This window comes from Vidua macroura, chromosome 22 (genome assembly GCF_024509145.1).
Source record: "Vidua macroura isolate BioBank_ID:100142 chromosome 22, ASM2450914v1, whole genome shotgun sequence".
NCBI lineage: Eukaryota > Metazoa > Chordata > Aves > Passeriformes > Viduidae > Vidua > Vidua macroura.
The window spans coordinates 6,906,336-6,927,351 of NC_071592.1; the positions used below are offsets into that span (position 1 = coordinate 6,906,336).

A 21,016-nucleotide genomic window follows, 5' to 3' on the forward strand; every position below is an offset into this window, starting at 1 on the left:
GGGGAAGTAGCTCCAGGACGCTGGACGGACTCCATGGGCAGGGGAGACTGGGAAGGGAAAAATAAAAAAAAAAGGAAAAAAAGCAAAACAAAAACAAAAAGCAGCTGGTTAAAATATGCTTCCACTGAAAATAGGCTCATTTCACACAAAGCTCATCTGGGCTATGAATAGCACAATACAACACACCCAATCCTCCAAGTTCTTTGATGCTAAAGACCTGGGAAATTCAGAGGAACCAGGAATTCCCACCCTGTGTTCCATCTCAAAAAAACACTCCAACATTTTGCATGTTTGACCTTTCACAAGGCCCATCCCTGTCCTGCCAAACAGCACAGGGTTTGCTATATATTGAATTTTATTATATACTGAATTTTCTTTCATTTCTCCTGGTACTAAAGCAGAAACTGTTCTTACTCTTCACCCTGTACAAAAAGCAGAGTTATTGTCTCAGAGCTGTGTTTTGCTGCTGTGCTCTTCCTGAAAATCATGAACTGCAGAGAAGGCAGGCCCAGCTCTGCCCCAGCCCCACGCTTGTGTTCTGGAGGGAAGGAAAAGTGTGGGATGTGGCACTTGGGGAAGGAAAAGTGTGGGATGTGGCACTTGGGGACAGGTCTGGAGATGAACGTGGCAGTGCTGGGCAATGCTGGGACTTCTCCAGCCTAAGGACTCCACGAGCAGGGTGAGGCATGGACCTGCTGGCTGGGTCCTGGTGCCTTTCAGAGCTAGGGAAATTCCTGCAGCACCTCCCACAGACATGGACAAGGACTCTCCTGGGTGAGTTTGCACACTCCCACTGCTGCTCTTTCCTCCTGAATCCCCGTGTCCAAGGCATCAGGATTCCCTGCAGGATTTTGGTCCTGAGGCCTGGCAGGGCTGGAAGCAGTTCCTGTCTCACCAGCAGCTCCAGCTGGGCAGCTTTGGGTGCTCATCCCCTCTCTGCCTCCCCCTGCAAATGGAGACCTGCCTTGGCTCAGCACTTTTCCATTTAATTCAGCTTTAATGGGACAGTGGCATGAACACCAGACAACTGCTTTGTTTACTTCAGATTAACAAGACTGGTACTAATTATGTACACTTTCACTTCCCCTGTTTTCTTTATAGAAGTGCTAATTAAGACATGATGCTCTTATCAGTGTCAAATGGCTGCTCAGCCTGGGCATCTGCAGAATTTAAGCTCTATTTGCAGTTTCTCAAATCAGAATCAGAAAAATTCTGATTTTTATTAAAATAAAAATTGACCACAATCTTTTTTATCCAGGGATTAGAAATGAGCCTGTTTCAAACCAGGCATGACTTTGTTGTGATTACAACATCTCAGTGAATGTGTCTCAATTTGCATTTTTACAGTTAAAATTAATTTCTTCAGCACTGACCAGAGCCTGCAGGAAGCCAGGGCAGAGCCTGTTGCCTCCTGATTCAGAGCTAGATTTCAATCCTCCTAAAATTCAGTGCATTATTTGTATTGGATGTCCTGACCCAGATCAATCTGTTATTGATGTTTTAAAAAGAAAATTAGTAATTCACAACAGTCTGTAATACTGACAGAGGGCCTTTTAATAAGAACACCTTCACCTCTCAAACATAAAGTAAATGGATGAGACAGGAAGTTGAGAACGCCTCCATAAAACTGGGCAGAGGTGCTGGGTTATACATTCTGTGTGAGAATGAGCCCTGAGGTTTTAAAAATGCTTATTTTGGGGGGAGAAAAAAAGTGAAATATTACCTTCTTATCCCCCATTTCTTCTCTTCAGTTCTAACTGTCCCCCTTTGCTTAATTCTGTGTTTCCCCACTGAAAGTAGCTGCTCCCCAGCAAAGACCAAGTCTAAAACCTTCCCCAAAATGACTCTACCAAGGCCACTGCAGTGAAGCTGGGTCACAGGAAGATGCTGCTTGTTAGGAAAAGACAAAAACAAACTGCAAGTATGAGGTAAGGTGTGAGATGTGGGTTAAAATACTGGTAAACTAGGAATATCCAGAATTCTGAGGAAGAAAGGGACTGAAAGAGAGAGCTGAGACACTGACTGTGACTGAAGAGTGGGGACAACATAAGCACACATGGACATAAACACACTGCTCCCAAAAAAAGAGATGAACAGAAGGGGACGAGAAGAGTCAACACAGCCACAAAGTTCAGGCAATTCACCAATGTTCACTTAGAAGGAAAATCCAGAGCAGCTATTCACACTTTTCCTTCTGAGCAGCACTGAATATTTAAAAGATTCACTTCTCTCTGAATATCTGAAATTCAAATGCAGCCTTTATCCTGGATCTCTAAAACTGCTCATGGATGTGAGCTGATTCCATCTATTCTGGCACTGAAATTCAGCTAAATTGATAATATTAACTATTAAATAGTAGATATCAACTCAATATAATATTTTAGGCTAAAAAATTATCATTAGTGTATTGTATCCCACTAAGAATACTGGGAGAATTTAGAAAAAAGGAAAGTGCTCAAGAAATGTGGGATTTGATGAGCCCACAGAACCTTCCTAGATCTTCACAGGGTTTTTACATAAATGGAAAGTCAGGAAAGCATTTGCACCCCAGCTGGGGAAAAAAAAAAAAGCATTTTCTTAAAGGACTGAAGATGAAAAAAAGAGGGCACAGGCTTAGTCCAACACAGGAGGGAAAATCTCTCAACAGGTACCCTTCCTCTCCTGACTCCAAATTTTATTGTCAAACATATTTGAGAGGTGACTCAGGTCAAAACTGATATTCTTTCATATGACTCTGACTGCTCAGAACTGAATAAAAAGGCCAGTTCTCTGTATGGTTTTTCTGTATTTTCTATATCTTCCCATTTTCCATCACTTATCCCCGGCCCTGGCTCCACTGCTGCTGGTACAAAGCACATCCTGCCACAGTCTGTTTCCAAAAGCAGAGTTTGCCCTCAATCCCAACCCTCCTCTGCCCTTCCCTGTGTTTCATCTCCATCAAACTGCAGTCACTGCCCTGCATGAACGACCACTGCAATATTTTATGGCTCCATTAAAATGCTGTCCCCATCTCTTGTGCACATCAAACCCTCTAATTATAAATAATAACAGAAACCCAGGGCAGGAAGTTCCCTGCTTTCCATCTGCTTTTCATTAGGTTCCTCAGCCCAGCCAGATCCAGGGACAATTAAGCAGCATGAGGAGGTCTGTGTTTGGAAATTCCTTCATGGCAAAGAGCTTTACTCTGCACATACACAATGTCCTGGATGCTCCACACATCATATTTTGATTAAGAAATCAAAGTTGGCCTGTTGGTAAGTGCAGCTCGTCAAGGCCAAATCTAAAACTTCACATTAATTCAAGATGAAATAACCTGCTAATGTCAAGTGAGGACAACAGCTCCAAGTGAGACTTTCTTAGGAAAGTCTCTGTTCCTTGGGGACAGCCAAACTGATGTTTTAAATACAGGTACAGGGAGAAAAGTAACTAGTGTGGGTATTTAAGTGCATGAGAAATATCCAGTGTGCCTAAGATGTGGACTGGAAAATACAAAATGCAGGAGTATGGGCGAGGAAAGTGCATTATCCCAGCAATGCCATTGCCAGCCAGCCCTGCAGGGCACCCTTGGGTGCCAGCTTCCCCTTTGGCAGCACTTCAGTCCTGCCCCTGCCACCTCCCTGGGCTGTGCTGGCACAGCTGGAACTGGAACTCCTTGCTGCCTTCCTCCTCTCACCCATCTCACACAGCATTTTTCATCCAGCCAAGGAGTTCCTGGAGTCCTCCAGCACCACATCCACCATTCCCTAACTACAGGAACCTCCCTGACTCCTCTCCCACCAGCTTTTGTAGCGTCCAAGGAAGGAATTCCAGACTCAAGTGCTGTCACTTCCCAAGGTGCACAGAGAATGCATCCAAGGAGCAGCATCAGGAATTGTGTGTGCAGAGGAGGGGCAGGATGACAGAATCAGCTGCACCATTCCTTACATCTCGAAGCTCCTTAGAGCTCTCCTAGAGGAGCCTTTTGATGTACCCATGGAACAACCATCAGGGAAGGTCAGGGGACACCTTTGTGACTTGGCAATATCTTCCGACTTCGTACTTTTCATGGGACGTGGACTTGTGCCAACTTTGTACCGAACATTTCCAGGGCTGAAGGAGGAAATCCACCCCCATGGTGTTGTTGAAGCCAAACAGAATCTCTTCATCCATTCTGCTCCATTGTCTCCCCCTAAAGCAGACCCTGCTCCCCAGCAGCTCAGCACATTGAATTGCCTGAGTCACGTTTAATAATGAACATTTGCTTGTGTTTAGGCTGAAAGTTGCCTTTCCTGTTTTAGCTGATGGAGCAGTGACTGGGCACAGGCAGGTCCTGGATCCAGGGAACGCCCATCTCTGTGCCTCTGATTCCAGATGCATATTCCCAGGAATGTCAGAGGCTGGCAGTGCCTATGGCTCAGGACACCCCTGCCCCGACCTGCCAGCTCTCCAAAGCACACAGATCACTGCAGAGCACTCACAGCTTGGGTATCCATGACTTTCCACCAAACCCCAGAGCTCTGAGCTGCTAAAATACTGTTATTTCCCTTGGTAAAAGTGAAGCTTTTGAATCGCATCTATTTGTTTAAAAGTATCAAGTCAGCAATCTGCCAAGATAAGGAACAGCATTAAAATAGAGAAGAGGGGTGAGAAGAACACCAGTTCAACATCAACTCCACTTCCCAGCTGCTTAACATTTTAAGAAATAACAGCACATTCAAATTCTTGATACTGAAGATATATATAAATATCTTTATCTATATGAATATAGATTTTTTTTTAAATTTCAGCTTCCCCACCAGTAAATTTTACAGAGATCTCAGTTATGCCAGCACACCTAATGCCAATCACTTCCAGAACACACTGAAAGGATGGGAAGGTTGACAGCAGAGTGATCCAAAATCCCATTCTCTGTTTATTACTCCTTCCTTCAGCAGAACTTTGGATTAATTTGCCTGTTTTTCCTAAAACACAGAACTGTCCAGAAGCAGGAGGAAGCAGATGGAGCCATGTACCCAGAGCACAAGCAACCATCATTCCAATTCTGTTACATCCAACTTCCTCCATTTATCCTCAAGCAGAAAGAACCTTTCAGTACCAAAGTGCTCTATTCCATCTGATCAGCACAAACACTCCTGCTCATCTGTGTTCTGTATAAAAAATCCTGACATGCAACACTCCCTTGATCACCCAGAACCAGGATGTTTCATGAAATCTCTCATTACAGACTGCTCAAAGTATCTTGAAATTCTGACAGGTTTAAATCCTTCAAGTCAGGCAGGAGGTGGACATTGATACAGCAGGTCTGTACAGCAGGTGAAAGACATTCAACAGTGGGAGCTCCCCAGAGAGGGGCAACGTGTGGGTGATCGACACACAGAGAGGGGCATGAGGATGTGCAGGGGATGATCAGCAGTCATGACGTGTGAAGGAGGAATTAAACACAGAACACACAAAGAAAACTCCAGTCCAGTTCACTGCATCAAGAAAAGCTGATTTACACACCTGGCTTTGGCACCGAATTGGTCACGGACTGAGGGACTTTGTCGTTGATGAGTTCAACACATTCACTGGGAAAGAATCCAACCTGGAGTAAAACAGAAAGAGGAAATGGAGTGTTATGATCTGAAGTGTTCAACCAACATCTCCCCTCAGCTCCCCCTGCACAATGCTCCCTGACATTATCCAGCATCAAATGACCAGCAGTCATTGACAACTGCAGGTTCTGCTCTGCTGCCAGCAGCCTGAGAGAGAACAATCTGAGAGCCCCAGGCATGGCAAGGTCCTGGAGTGATCAACTTTGAATGTTAATCTGCAGTGCCTCCACTGACCTTTAACTCAGCATTTCTCCCTGCAGCCCCTCAAAGGCAGAAAGGCTGGAGAGCCCCTCTAAACCAGCCTAAGGGTTAAAGGCTGTGAGAAGGATCCTAATGTTTTCTTGGAGTAGGATGTGTCTGCAGACATTCCCATGCCACTCAAGAGGGGCTGCTGTATCTGGGGAGAAGTGAAATTATTTCCCTTTCCCTGTTTGAAGATTCAGGCTAAGCTGTGACCAGAGAGGAATCTGGCACTTCCCTCATCCCCACCTTCTCTCTTACTTCCCAGCATCTTTCTTCTTACTCTCATCCCAGGTGAAAGTCAGACCAGAGCAAACCTTTGGTAACTTGAATCCATGGTCCAATCTTTCCCCACCTTTTCTCTGTGTCTCTCATCCAGCACAGCTCCTGTACTGTGAGATGGAGCTCAGGCACCAGCACCTCCCCAGACTCTCATCTGAGGCGGGGCAGGATTCCCTTGGTGCATCCCTGGAAGCACCAAATCTGCTCAAACACCACAGGAACATGAGGGAAAGAGCCAGAGGAGGGCCCCAAGCTCATCTGGGCAGAAGTGAGCCAGGACTGTGCCAGTCATGTTGACACATCCATGAAATCCTCTGGAGGTACAGGGGCAGTCAGCACCAAGCCTGACAGACACTCCCTCCTCTATTTATTCATCTTACACAATTCCCTTTTGTCTCCATGGAAAAAGATTGATCTCCTTCCTACTCCAAGTTGATTTTCACTCACCAACTTCCCACCAGTTTGGTGGCAGTGTCATGTGTGGGGTGTCCAGACTGAAGTTATTCCAAATTCCTCAAAGGAAGCAACAGTTATCAGAGCCCACACCTTCCTCTTCCCACACCCCAACATCCAGCAGGGCAATGCTCTGCCCAAGCACAAGGACAAGCTGTCACCCATCACACAATGTCACAGACTTGAAATATGATTGTTGTCAGGACTCTGAGCTCAGGGCAGAGCCTGCAGGAGCAGCACTCTGGGCCAGCAGCACTCTGGCTCTGAGCTGGGGCTCCCTGTAACTGGGACTGGTCTGGGCATCACAAGGGACTCACAGGAACCCACCCAAAATCCAACACGAGGTATGGCTGCACCAGCCACTCCCTCAGTTGGGTGTGCCAGCTCTGCAAGCACATGGTATCCTAGAGTTATGGAACACAGTGGGGATTTTTGTGCATTTGTAGACAGAAATGTGCCAACTAACACGAGAAAATGACCATGAACAGCAGCATCACACAGACAGACCCCTCCTCTGGTAGCTCATGGCTCAGGGACCTGCTCTGCTGAGAGATGCCAAGGAACAGGCTGAGCACTGAAGTGCTGGTGTTTAAACAAAATACACTTCATGGTTTTACATCCTGGAATCTCAGGATGGGTTGGGTTGGAAGGGATCTTAGGGATCATCCCTAAGGATCCTTGCCATGTCAGGGACACCTTCCACTGTCCCAGGCCACTCCAAGCCCTAGTGTCCAACCTGGCCTTGGACACTTCCAGGGATCCAGGGGCAGCCACAGCTGCTCTGGGCACCCTGTGCCAGGGCCTGCCCACCCTCACAGGGAGGAATTTCCTCCTTATATCCAACCTAAGTTTTCCTTTTTTCATTTTGAATCGTTCCCCCTTGTCCAGTCACATCAGTTCCTGATGCAAAGTCCCTCTTCACCTTCCTTGTAGCCTGGCCAGGCACTGGAAGGTGCTCTGAGGTCTCCACACAACCTTCTCTTCTCTTCCCCAGGCTGCACTTCAACACTTCACTGTGGCTGAGAGTCTCTGCTGGACATTTCCCATGTGAGAGATAATGGAGGCAATTTTTAATTTAGGAAAAATGCACAGATCCAGGGAAAGTCTCAGCCCACCACACAGACATCATCTGGGAAACTCCACAGCTGGAGTGATGAAGTTTCTTCCATTTTCAGTAACTGCCCACATTGTCTGTATAAAGAAACCTGAAGTCCTGGGACCCCAACCTTCTATTATTCATCTAAATCTGGATCTAAACCCAATCCCAGATCCCACACTGTTGAACATTTAATCACTTTTGCCATGTTCACACCAATAATTACAATGGATTTTTAGGGGCAAAGAATTGTGTTGGCTCCCTCATGTTAACTCACTGCTAGAAATTATTTACATTTTCAGACACATTTATTCTAACTTTTCGTGCAAGATGCCCAGGAGATCCTCGTCAGGGTTATAATCCACAACTGTGCCTCATTCCCACCCACTTAAAAGATGCTACTTCTCCTATGGGAAGTTTTCCATGATTTTGTATAAATAAATTAGTTTAGTCCAAGAGTTAATCTCAACAGATGTAGCAAAGCATTATTAGAGCTCGAGCCAGGATTAAAGGACTTGGGAACACAGGAAAATTAATAGCCAGGGTAGTATATATTTAGATAAATGCAAGGTCATCTAAAGGTTAAATGTATCACTACAGACCTTCAGCAGAGCAGGAAGGTACAGGCTGCTGGTGCATGAGAACTGTTCTGCAACACCTACTCCAGCTTTATATTTTCACTTCTACGACAGTGGCTGCTATAACTGGAGGACACAAGAGGCTTTAAAGGGAAAAGTCAGAGTAACAATGGTAATTTTCAGTATGGGGAGGGAATTCAAACAAATGAGGAAGTACCTGCAACATAAATGGCAAATGAAACATTGAGACATTTGGATTGTTTTTTTGGGTTTGACGTAATCTACAGTGTGAATTCAATTTTAGTAAAAAAGTTTTCTCTTTTCCTTTTAAATCTGATGACAGTCTAGCAAATCTGGGAAACTGCAACTTTTTATGGCCTATTTGGCCTTCCTGAGAAGAATTTTCACTGAATCTTTGCCAAGTGACTACACAGAGAGCAGGAGACCCTCACCTCATTCCCAAAGGAGCCCCTCCTGAGATGCTCTTTCACTTTAGGGCACTACTAACAGCAGGAACAGGATTATTACCCCTCTTATCCTGAGCTCCTGTTAAAGAGAGTTGAACACCTGGGCCATAAAACTATTTTGATTTCTTTTATTCACAAAGAAAATGTATGTGTGGGATGGTACTTGCTGGTTATCCATTCCTGACTGGTGTGCCAGCAGCACTTTGGGAAACCAGAGAGCTGGAGAGGGACTGAGGACAAGGGATGGAGGGACAGGACCCAGGGAATGGCTCCCACTGCCAGAGGGCAGGGATGGATGGGATATTGGGAATAACTTCTTCCCTGGGAGGGTGGGCAGCCCTGGCACAGGGTGCCCAGGGCAGCTGTGGCTGCCCCTGGATCCCTGGCAGTGCCCAAGGACAGGCTGGACAGGGCTTGGGTAGTGAAGGCGTCCCTGCCCATGGGAGGGGTGGGACTGGATGATCCCCAAGGCTCCCTCCCAACCCAAACCATTCTGGGCTTCTGTGGAACTGGGACCTGCAGTCTCACAACCAGCTGAAGCTGCTGCAATTACAGCATGATTAAAATCAGCCCAGTCCCCCCCTTGGCTGCACACCCTGGTTTTGTCACCTCTCCAGCAATGCAGGCTGTGGGGCAGCTCTCCACCTCAGGAAACTATTCCCAAAAACCAGAATAATTCAGGACAGCCAAAGGCAGTCATGCATCAAACAAGGGCCTGTCCCCAGTGACTCAGCTCCCTGACACAGAGCTGATTGAAAAGACAAAGCATGAAGCAAAAGCAGAGCAGAACAAAGAGGGCTGAAGGCTGCTAATGTGGAGGTGGCTGTAATTTAGGCAACAATCTTACAGAGAAAGCACTGACTCACACTGAGGGCATTGGAAGAGAAAAAGGCTTGAGGAAAAATGTCTTAAAAATCATTTTACTTTAAGCAGAGCAAATGCTAAGAAGCCTCGTGGGTTGTTTTGTTCACACAGGATTAGGTGTGTTGCAATGAAGTCGTGAGCTCAGGTATGCAGAGAGAACAGGCACTGTGCCAGGGAAGTGTGATGGATACAAACCCAGTGAGTCATCCCTGAAGGACAGCTCTGGCTGGCAGGAACACTGACTTCCATGCTGAATCCAAGCTGCAGGTGCTTGCAGCCTGTCAGAGACAGTTTCTGGCTCACATCTGCAGAGCTGCCTCCAGTTCCTCACCCCAGCCCTCCCATTATCCCAAGGGATGCAGGACAGGCAGGAGTGAAGGCACTTCTGTCTGGGCACACACAACTCACAGCTGCTTCAAATGCACAAAACCAGGGGAGTTTCTTTAAGTCAAGAAGTAATTTTTTCCCCTCTCAGCCAAACAAGAAATTTTCTTCCTTGTTCTTGCTTTACTCCTATCGAGACATGATTTCTAATAGAAGCTGTGGTTGGTTGATAAAACTCTGCTCCTCCCTCACATGAAGCAAAAACCTGAGAAACAACAGGACAAGCCGTCCAAACATTTGGTGGCAGGACCTCCTCCTTTTATCTGTTCCCAGAATCACAATTATCTGGCAAGAGGGGCTCTGTTGATTTATTTTATTAATTCAAATGACTGGATCAACAGATTGCTATCATTGCAATGTTCCTAAACAGGAACAGAACTGTTTGCCTCTAACAAATGCTTTAGAGGCTGCACAGCTTCATCTGTGCCTACACCTCTTGCTGTAACAACATTCTTCACCTACACACTCTTTCTGAGCACCCATCAAGGACACTTCTGCCTGTAACTCATCTCTAGGTCTGGTGTAGCAACACCAGAGATAAATTTCCCTTCTCTAAATTCTTACTGCTCGTATCAACCAAAGACTTCATTTCATCAGGAAACACACATTTTCTGTACATTTAGAGCTCATGAACTATAAACAACACACAGGTTAAGACTTTGAGCAAACCAGGCTCCTGGAGCTGTGGCAACACAGAGCTGCATCTCCAAGGTGTGCATGGCTGTCACCTGTTCACACTGTGACCACTCCTGCTTGTCATTAAGGACACAAGATTATTCCACCCCTAATTTCTGTTAAGCCAGAATATGGTGCTGTACTTCCACAGCTGCCATATCTGTTGTGTCAGGAGCCAGACTGTGCAGGTACACAGAAAACCCCCTTTTCTGGCAGTGTGCTCATCATCATGTTTTTACGCTGGGAAAACACAACAGGATCACTGTGATCTGAGTGGCACAAAGCTGTGACAAACTGCAGAAGGGCTGCCTTGCTTCTCTGCTTTTAATCAGCACTGCTGTTCTCCAGACATGGCCCAAATGTCAGCCACACTGAATAGTGGGATCTACATCCCACACAGGGCTTCCAAGCCCTGTGCAAAGTGCCCACACTCAGGCACAAACCAGAGAGTAGCTTTGTTTTGCTTTATTGATTCACTTGGAAGTTAATCAGGGCATAGGCTGATCATTCCAAGCAGTATTACAGCATTTAATTGATTGAGGGCTGGAACTGATGTCTGAGGTCCCTTCCAGCTCAAGCCATTCTCTGATTCCATGACAGTACAGCATATTCAGCTTTAAGGCTTTTAAGATTAGAATTGAAGTCCAGCAAAGGCACAACACAGTTCAGAAGCAGAAGTTTGTTCAAGTAGTACCAGTGTGTTGACTCTAGAAACAAATGAAATTCCAGAGCAGCTAGTCTATGTCCATGCTGTTCTGACTTTACAAAGGAGATGTCACCTGAACTCCCACACCTGACACAAAACCAACACAAGCTGTGTCTCATGTGCCCTGGCTGAGCAGACAGCACTAGCATAGTTAAGTACGCAGCTGCATCCAGCTGGGATTGGGAGATCCAACTGCTGGGCACTGACAACAGCCGGCCCACAGCCTGGTCTGGCACAGAAAGGGCTGCCAGGGAAAACCTGAGGAGCCTTGAGAAGACTTTCCATGCCAAATTACACAAGTGTCTGGTCAATCCTGAGCCTCTGCAGAGCAAACTCCTCATCCCACCCACTCACAGTCAGCAGCTGCAGATGGAAATCCCTGGCTGAAAGCAGCTGAAATGTGAGATGGCACAAGTCAGCCTTCCAACCCCCAGTGGCTTTGGGGTTTGCTTGGTTAAAAGAGACTTTTAAAGCTTTTACATTTCCTAATGGCAAAATCCAAAGGAATAAAAACTCCTTGGAAGGACAGTGCCATTTCAACACACAAGGTTTGGTACCTAATCCCCAGGCATGCTTAGGACCTTTTGAAAATTCAGTCTCCATCTCTGTGCTGTGTTGTTTACAGGGACCAGCAACACTGACACCACACAGTGAACACAGGCACGGATGGGTGGCTGGTCTAAGTCAGCAGGACTGTTTCCTCAGCTGGAATTCTCCAAATCCTCTATGTTCTGCCTGGTCTGGTTTTAGCTACTGGAAGGAAGGGGATGATGTGAGTAACAGTGTCAGCTGCCTTGGAGGGGACGCAGCAGAAGCTTCCACTGCCTTCAGGCCAGCTGTCCATCACAGGCCATGGCCAGCCCTCCTTCCCGTGGTGAGGGAGGAACGAAACTTCCAGTGGAGACCCTGTGTCTGCTCCAGCCCCAGCCCAGAGAGAAGGGGAGTCCCCTGACACCAAGGCAGGGACACCCTGCTCGTCCCCTGAGCCACCCTGACCAGGCACAGCAGCTCCAGGAACACAGCACAGAGGTTCCTGCTTTTATTCCAGTCCCACTGCCATGGCTGTGCTGGTACCTACCTGGAACCCGTGTTTTCCTCTCCACCACGAGGTCAGCTCCTTTGGTGGCATGTCGATGACAGACACGATGTCCCCCACCTGCAAAGGGTTGACAGCATCAGTCACAGCCAGGAGGAGAGCACAGTTCCAAAAACCACAGTCTTAGCACTGCAAAGAACTGCACAACTCTGGAGCAGCTGCACATCTGCCTTTGCAAAGCCGAGCTGGGAGGTGCAAGAGTTCCTGCATTATCCAGCACACAGGATACAGTTGTTCCTCAGGAAAGGGCCTGAAGAGCAGCAGGGTCCTGGGAAGGGCTACAGAAGGGTTCTGGTTAAACTGCAGTGATGGTGTCAAGCACTTGGGTAAATCTGCTCCAGTAGCTGAACTGATTTTTACTGCCCTACCCACAAGTCTGTAGGCACTGAGGCACTGAGATGTTTCTCCTTGCTCCCTCTCACAGCAGAGTGAAGAGCTGCCTTTGCAGCTCCCAAACTGCTCCAGATGAGCTGCCCAGGGTTACGAAGTGAACAGAGGAGAAGTGGTGCTACAGCAACAGGATGGAAGATGGCAAAGGACACCAGACAGGTTTTCTGAAGCTTTGCTCATTCCTATAAAAATGTAATTCTGCAATAGTTCAAAAGGAAATCTGTATAATCAATACTAAATTTGGCTTGGTTTGAATCAAGCTCTGTGTGGCCTCTATTACAGAAAATAAGAAGAGGCAGAACCTAAATAAATACTGCAGGTATTCCAGGTAGGTGGGCAAAAATTTATGCCAGTAATGCCCTACTATCACCAGATATTTTACACTGGTGGATCTCAAAGTGTTTTACAGAAAAGACAACACATCCCCAGTTTGCAGACAGGGATGACTGAGATGTGGGGAAATTATTTCCTCCAGGGAATAGTGAATCAAGAGCAAAGCAAATGTCCATGAAGGAAACTGCTGCCATCACAGGAGCAGAGTCACTGAGGATGTTTCTCAGAACTGGGGAGCAAACCCCAGTCAGCTGCTTGTGCAACTGCCTACTAGAAATTTAGAATAATAAACACAAAGATAATTTGGATTAGGGAACAGGACTCAGCATCATAAACCCCCTGTGTTCTGTGTCACTACTGCTGCGCTGCCTCACTGCACACCCTTGCAAACTGCACGTGCCACAGTTTCCCTTCTGCACAGAGCAAGATTTACAAGCAGGGAGTGTCATCTCAGAGCTCTCATAGGCTGACAACCAGCCTGGATGCTGGGCTGCTTGGAGTCCAGCTCAGAGCTGCCATGCCCACATGTCCCTCTGACCACAGAGTTCTTTGGGGTATACTATTCCTTGCCTTCATTTGAACATGAACAAACCCCAGGCAGCACCAGACTATCACTGTTATTTTTCCTTCCTGTGCTGCACACCAAGGATGTGATCACAAAGCTCCTCGGGGCACTGTTTTCCTTCACATGTTTTGTAGAAACAGCACCATTGCACAGGGCAACCAGAGCACAACCAATCCTTTTTGGGTAAAACAGACAACCAAAAGCTTCCAGGGTCTGGAGACCTTGGATGGGATGTGAAGCAGCCTGGGCTACTTGAAGGTGTCCCTGCCCATGGCAAGGGGTGGAATGGGATGGGTTTTAGAGTCCCTCCCAAGCCAAACTATCCTGAGATTCAGGGATTTGCTCCACAGCAGCCCCTGTGCTGGATTTTCTGGCCAGTTTTAGCTCATCACCTGCCCTTTAAGCAGCAATCCTTTGCCAGTCTTGTTCTTTACTTCTCATGGGAGCAGAAGCTCTTAAAAATGGTTATGGACAGGGACTTGCTCAGAGGAACCCAGGCAGTGTAACCCGGGCAAGGAGAAATGAAACTTGTGTCCACACACACAGGGACAGTCACCCTGAACAGAAAACACAGGGGCTCTGCTCAGGGACAGCCCAGAGGAGCTGGCAGGAGCTGGTTCATTGCAAGATACTAATGCCAAGTAAAGCTGTATTTTAAAGATGACTGAACATCTGCCCATATCCAAGTCATTGCAGATCGAACATTTAACTCAATCTTCCAAGCTTCATCTCACAAAACATTGTGGAAGTGTCTGGACATATTCCTGATGTGCACAGAGGCCCAGACAAACAGATTGCACTCATTTGGAGCTGACAACAAGGAATGCAAGTGCTTTATTTACCTCAAAGGACAGTTCATCTGCTGCTTGAGCAATGTATCTCTTAATGACATGGGCAGCAGCAATAGCGGGGACATTAATGGATGATTCCTCATGGACCAGCAGGTGATTCCCCTTGTTATCAATCTGAAACAAAGAGCACAGGGGACTGTGAGGCAGCTGAGGACAAGTGAGGAGGCATTTTAGTGGTGCAAAGGCTTCAAGCTGATTGAGAGAGACAGCCCAGCCCCGGGCCCCAGGAGAGAGGGCAGAGCACAGCCAGAACAGCTCACTGGGGGTTCCAGAAGGTCGGGTGTGCCCATCCCCTGAGGAGAGAAAGGCTAGCTTGGTGCAGCTTTGTGTGCAAACAGTAACACACAGTGAGGGTCTGCACCTCCCTTTAACACCAAAGCATGGTGGTTTTCCATGGCAATACAGATGTGCTACAAGAATCCTCTACAAGGTGGAATTAATGCTCGAGGCACTGAGGAAAGGAGAAAATGCTGTCAACCCAAAAACTAGTGTCGCTTTCCACTTTCTCCCACACTTTTAATTATTTTAAGAAAACATGCACTCCCCTCCCTTGCAATCATCAGCATACTTCCAAAACTCCCAGATTTCTGTGTAAAATTCTGTAGGATTCTCAGTGAGTCATAAAGGTTATTCTGCACTGGGTTTGCTGTGATCTCCAGGCCTGCTGTGTTGTTCTGAATGCTACATCTTATTTCTCCCTACAACTTCCCTTTGCCACTTTCCAAGATTTTTCTCATCCCAAAGGATTTCAGGGTGAGAAGGATATCAGTGGGGAAAACTGCAAGAAAACACACTCAATCCTTATCAGATCCATTTAAAAAGGAGCTGCAACAGTCTATTAATAGCTGTTTCTATTCCTGGTGTGCAGCGATGGAAAGCCACACGTCTGCAGGCAGCCTGAGCAGGGACAGCTGGACACTCATCCAGCCCTCCCTGCTCTCATCCCCACTAAGGGCTATTGTTTAAAGGCTACAAGACCATTAAACCTGAAAGCAGAGCTGCAGCTGCAGTTCACAACACACAAACTGTGCCACTGCAAGCACAAGGCTGCCTCTGTCTGCAGGGAAGCCAACAGGAGCACGGAGTATTTAGTGGGTTTGGAGCTGCCACAGGGAAAAATTATTTTAAAAACCCAAGAGAGCAGGGAAACACCATAACAGAGACGGCTGAGTTTTAGAAATGTGCCACACTTGCAGCATTGCCTTGGCAAAAAGGAGAGCAGGAATAAGTGAGCTTCGAAATAAGTGAGCCTTCTGCAACCCATCACTGGGAGATCCAGTGCTGAATCTGGCATTCCCAGGCAGCTCACTGGAACTGCCACCTCTTCTGTTTGTGAATATCAGCAGGACAATATGTTTCTGAGAGACAAAATCCAGGTAACAAGGAAAAAAACTCTATACTCTTAACACTGGTTCTGATTCTGTGTGTCCTACACCTTCTACGTGCTCCTAACAAGGGAATAAAGCTCTCAGGATAGAATTCCAGTGACATCAATAGGTCTGGAAAGAGCAGCTGTGTGCCTGCTGTGTTTCCAAGGTCAGGAAACAAGGAACACCCCAGGTTTGTGCTGTACCTCCATCCATGTGAGGGCAGGGCCACAGTTGATCTTGTTGCCTGCGATGTTGGAGAGCCGAGCCAGGTAAGCCATCAGCATCTGGGTGACCAGCTGGGACACAAACACACACACAGTGGTTCTGTTAGTGCACCTGCCTTTGGAGATCCTCCTGCAGGCTTAGGGAAGACCAGAAATCACCCACTGCCACAGGCAAGAGTTACAGAGATACGTTCCCTTCTGCAAATAAATGCATTTCTGTTGTTTGAAGGACAGCAAGCTACACACAGGGTTACAACGGTTTCACCAAAAGAAAGGGAAAAGCAGCAGCTCTCTGTGAAAGTAATAATGTTATTATTATAATTTTGTAAGATTCATGCAGATTTTCGTAACTTCCCTTGTCAAGACACCCTAAATCTAAAGCTTTACCCTCACAGTGGACACACACACAAACAACTTGTGTCCTAGGGCCACCAAACACACCTGAGAACCTCTCAGTGAACAAATCCTGAGTGCCACTTCCACACGCCTGCAAAGCCTTGAGAATGCAGCACCTCAGAGTGACCCCCTGGCCAAAGAGTAACATTTCAAGCATCAGAAGAGGGCTTTAAAAATACACTTTGCCATGTCCCTTCTGTAACAGTAAACTGGTTTTTATTACAGAGAAGCCACTGAGGCCTTTCCAGAGTCTCACAGTGACAGTGGTATAAAGCAGCATTGTAGCCTAGAATCTGTAGGACTGTTTAAAACATTGTTCTCCTCAAACATCTGTTCCAACGTGGCCAATTCACAAAAAATACATGATGAGACACCCCACAGCTGCAGAGCACCAGAGCTGTTCAGCATCTTCACATCCTCTGTGCCTGCAGACAGAATGTAGATTTTCAGGCTCTTGTTCTAAAGTCCAGTTAAATCGGTGGTACAAGTAAGGATGTGAGAGATAGGAATGCCTAAAATATAATTAAAAATAAACCAGGAATTAATTGTCCTGAATATTGCTGCTTCTGCTGAATTTAAACTTTAAATCCTCCTCAAAAATACCCTGTGTGAAGCCAAAGCAAGTGTTAAATCAGTCTCTCTGCTGAGTGATGGGGCTTCATGATCAGCTCCTTAAATTTCATGGCAAACACCCTGTAAAATTCCAGGGGGTACTAATTTCAGTGTCCACATCCTCCAAAACCATGCAGCTAACATTCACCTGCTGCTTTCCAAGAGATTTTTCTGGACATGAATAAATCTTCAATTATCAGCAGCAAGAAGCTGAGGTAATTTCAGCTCATCATACTCTGGGTAAGCAAAGAAATGAGAAGTATCTCTTTGAGGAAAAGAAAAAACCTCATTGAGAAAAAAGAGCTTTTTAAAGACCATTTAAATAACACACTAATGAAAATGCTCTTAAAAAACGCTTCAGGAATACTCAGTTTGAAATGGAAGCCTAGCACTCCAAATGGGATCCCTCTGGCAGTGCAGCAGCCTCAGACAGCATGATGCCCTGGGAATGCTGAGTTGCTAACACTAAGCCAGGAAATATCCACATCACTGACAAAGCTCCCAAAGACAAAACCAAATTCACATACAAGGGACCACAGGACAGCAGCTTTCTTGACACTCAATTACTGTTCCAGATTCAGTTGTCTGAACTTGCAGGACATTTCCCTTTAGATCACTGACTTTATTTGTGGTAGCCAATTTTCAAAGGTAAACCAGGCTGCATTAAAACTACTCTACACTAGAAATATATATCAATAGCAATATACTAGTATATTACTAGTAACACTAGTAATAGTATACTAGTAATATACTAGCAATAAGTATACTTATTACTATAATACTAGAATAACACTGTGTACTAGAAATAAATGGAATTTCTGAGGCTGGAAAAGACCTCTAAGTCCACCACTAAACCATGTCCCCAAGTGCCACATCCACACACTTTTGAACACTTCCAGGGATGGTGACCACCACTGCCCTGGGCAGCCCCTTCCATGATAGAATTGTCCTTGATATCCAACAAACCTCCCCCGGAGGTCATTCCTTGAACAAATCCCAGTGCCTGGGTGGTGCCCTGGGTGCCCCAGAGGGGCCCCTTACCTCGGGGCTGTCCTTCAGGGCATCGGAGCGGGGCAGCTCTGCCAGCTGCGAGAAGCGGCGGTCGTAGATGCACAGGTGGAGGTGTTTGTCCAGCACCCGGAAATCCTCATAGCTCCTCTTCACGATCCAGCTCCTGCCCTGCACACACAAACACAGCCACACTGTCAGCAGCTCCTCAGCCCTGATGGGTAGGAAAGGGAAATCTGAGCACAAATAGCACTTTCTCCTTGAAACATTTGAAAGCGATCAAAGTGCCTGAATAACATTTTCATGGTTTAATTTGCAGGTAACATTTTCATGTTTGAATTTGCTGCAGCCATTCCTGCTCCAACCAGCTGTTAGTGGTCCTGTTTTAATCATTTAACCATGAGTTTGGATGTGGCCCAGCAGCATGAGACCCATCCAGAGCTTTAACTTCCACCTGTCTTACAAGGATTTTGTAGCATTTTCCTACACGAGGTGTCCTTGCACAAATGTAAATCACCAAGTGGTTGTATAAACAGCGTGAAATTAGATTCCAAACAGATAGACACATATAAACCCAGAGATCTGAAGGCAGGATTGAAGCTTGCAAAATTTCTGCCAGGTGCCCCAGGCAAACCTTCAGCTGAATTAAGAAAACAATCCATGATGAACAACTCTAGCTGCAGATTTATTCCTGAGTGCATATCATTTTCCCAATTAAAATATAGACAAGATACAGACTGCTCCAGGGGACAAGGAAGGGACTGTGGCAGCACAGAACAGTTTGCTTTTTGAAGCTTTTAATATCTAAAGATAACGTTTAAATGCTCCATGGCCTATTATGATCAATAAAAAATGTTGTATTAATGCAGCAGTTCACAGGTCAAAGCACTTTATGAGGAGTCATTAATCACAGAATCCCAGAGTGCTTTGGGACAGAAGGGAGCTTAAAGCCCATCCAGTCCCACCCCCACCATGGGCACAGACACCTTCCCCTGTCCCAGTTTACTCCAAGCCTCATCCAAGCTGGCCTTCCTCACTTCCAGGGATGTGGAAGGAATCAAGGCATAAGATTGCTCTGGGTTACACGGGCACTCAGAGGCGGTGCCAGGGACTGGAAGTGACACAGAGATGCCTGAAAGTGGAGCAGAAAGCAGGGGATGTGTGGTGTAAGGGGGACACAGCAGGGGACAGAGCTATAAATGCTGACCTGCTGTGCCTGGCTGGCAGGGCTCTGCCAGGTGCCCTCTCCCCGGGACACAAAAGGCATGGCCTACTCTGAATTCCCAGTCATAATTCCTCTACACTGATTTCTTTATCAGCAAAGTTCTAAGCATCAGTTTTACAATTGTATCCAAAGCCTGCGAGGCAATTGCAGATATAAACCCTCCAATCCAGCTACATTCTGTCCCAATGATTTAAGACAACTCCACACTGTGGCTGTGTCCATAGACTCTGCTTTCAGTTCATGAGAAATCACCATATTTCACAATCCTACAAAGAGGCACCTACACAGGATAAATGATTTGGGATTTCCACGTTATGTAATTTCACTTTTTGTCTATAGGAGAAAAACAAAACCAGGAGTGCAAGACTAATTCAGGGAGCTGTCAGCCTTCCCCATTTCTCCATCTTTTGCAATTCAGGGATTCCTGCACTCTCACTGAGCTGCCAGTGTGACCTTCAAAGGTTCAGTCACCAACATAGGGAACAGCAGCCTCAGAAATCCCTGTGATCCTGGATCTGCCTCTGCCACCAAATCGGGCATTTCATTCCCACGTGACCACCCAAACAACAAAATGATCTGTCAAACGATCCTATACCTGCCACTAATTCCATTCTATTTCATTTTAAAGGCTGGTCTGTAGCTTTGCAGCCTGGCTGCCATGAATGAGGGCAGTAAGAGTTAAATGCAGCCAGGAAGCAGAGCTGGGTCAGCCCCTGCTGTGCCAGGGTGTGCAGGATCCCACACCATCCCGGTCACAGGGCTGACAGCAGCAGGAAAAGGTGATGGATGAGCAGGGACAGCTTACCCCACACCAGCAGCAGTGTCTCTGGCCCCACGGGAGGCTCCTGGAGCAAGGGCAGGCAGCAGAGCCGGAGCGCGGGCAGGGAACCGGGATCCTCAGTTCCTGCACCTCCAAACTGCAGCTCGCAGCTGCTAAGCAACCAGCAGAGCTCTCCCTGAGCTCTCCCATCCCTGAGCTATCCCTGAACCATCCCTGAGCTATCCCTAAGCCAGCCCTGAGCTGTCCCTGCCAGCAGCCCAGGCTCCTGGAGAGGGATGCTGTAGGTGCCTGGAGGCCAGAACCTCATCACCATTCCTAGGTCACTCAGCCTAGGATTGTGGACAACAGGCTCTTGTGCAAAAGGATCATCATTTACTTCATGGAATCGTGGAATATCCTGAGTTGGACCCAAAAGGATCATCATTCCAAGTCCTGGCCCTGCACAGACCCCCAACAACTCCACCCTGGGCATCCCTGGCAGCGCTGTCCAAAGGCTCCTGGAACTCTGGCAGCGTCAGGGCCGTGCCCATTCCCTGGGGAGCCTGGGCAGTGCCAGCACCCTCTGGGGGAAGAACCTTTCCCTAAATCCAACCTAAACCTCCCTGGCACAGCTCCAGCTGTTCCTCAGGTTCTGTCACTTCTCTCAGAAGAGCTCAGTATCTGCCTCCACTTTCTGGGAATGGGGCTGCCAATTTCTGTCTCACTCAAGAGTGGCCGTGCACAGGCTGTGCTGGCACAAAGCAGCACTTCAGGAGCAATAACACACATTTCCACCCAGCAGAATGTTATTCCAACACCCTAAAGAGGTGTCTACCAATATTCTAAAATTTTAAGCCTGCCATAACTA

General features: G+C 46.9%; 1 protein-coding gene across 3 annotated transcripts in view; it reads right to left on the bottom strand.

The window, feature by feature from the left end:
• ARHGAP32 (Rho GTPase activating protein 32) overlaps positions 1 to 21,016 on the bottom strand; it is a 171,828-nt gene that overhangs the window by 58,496 nt on the left and 92,316 nt on the right. For 2 of the 3 annotated variants that reach the window (XM_053996897.1, XM_053996896.1), the window contains 5 exons: positions 18,197 to 18,334; positions 16,127 to 16,219; positions 14,545 to 14,667; positions 12,397 to 12,474; positions 5,482 to 5,563 (listed from right to left, as the gene is read on the bottom strand). In XM_053996897.1, the coding sequence (XP_053852872.1) occupies positions 5,482 to 5,563; positions 12,397 to 12,474; positions 14,545 to 14,667; positions 16,127 to 16,219; positions 18,197 to 18,334 (514 nt within the window). Of the gene's footprint in view, positions 1 to 5,481; positions 5,564 to 8,246; positions 8,270 to 12,396; positions 12,475 to 14,544; positions 14,668 to 16,126; positions 16,220 to 18,196; positions 18,335 to 21,016 lie in introns of those variants that run through there. The other variant, XM_053996899.1, reaches the window with a different exon arrangement.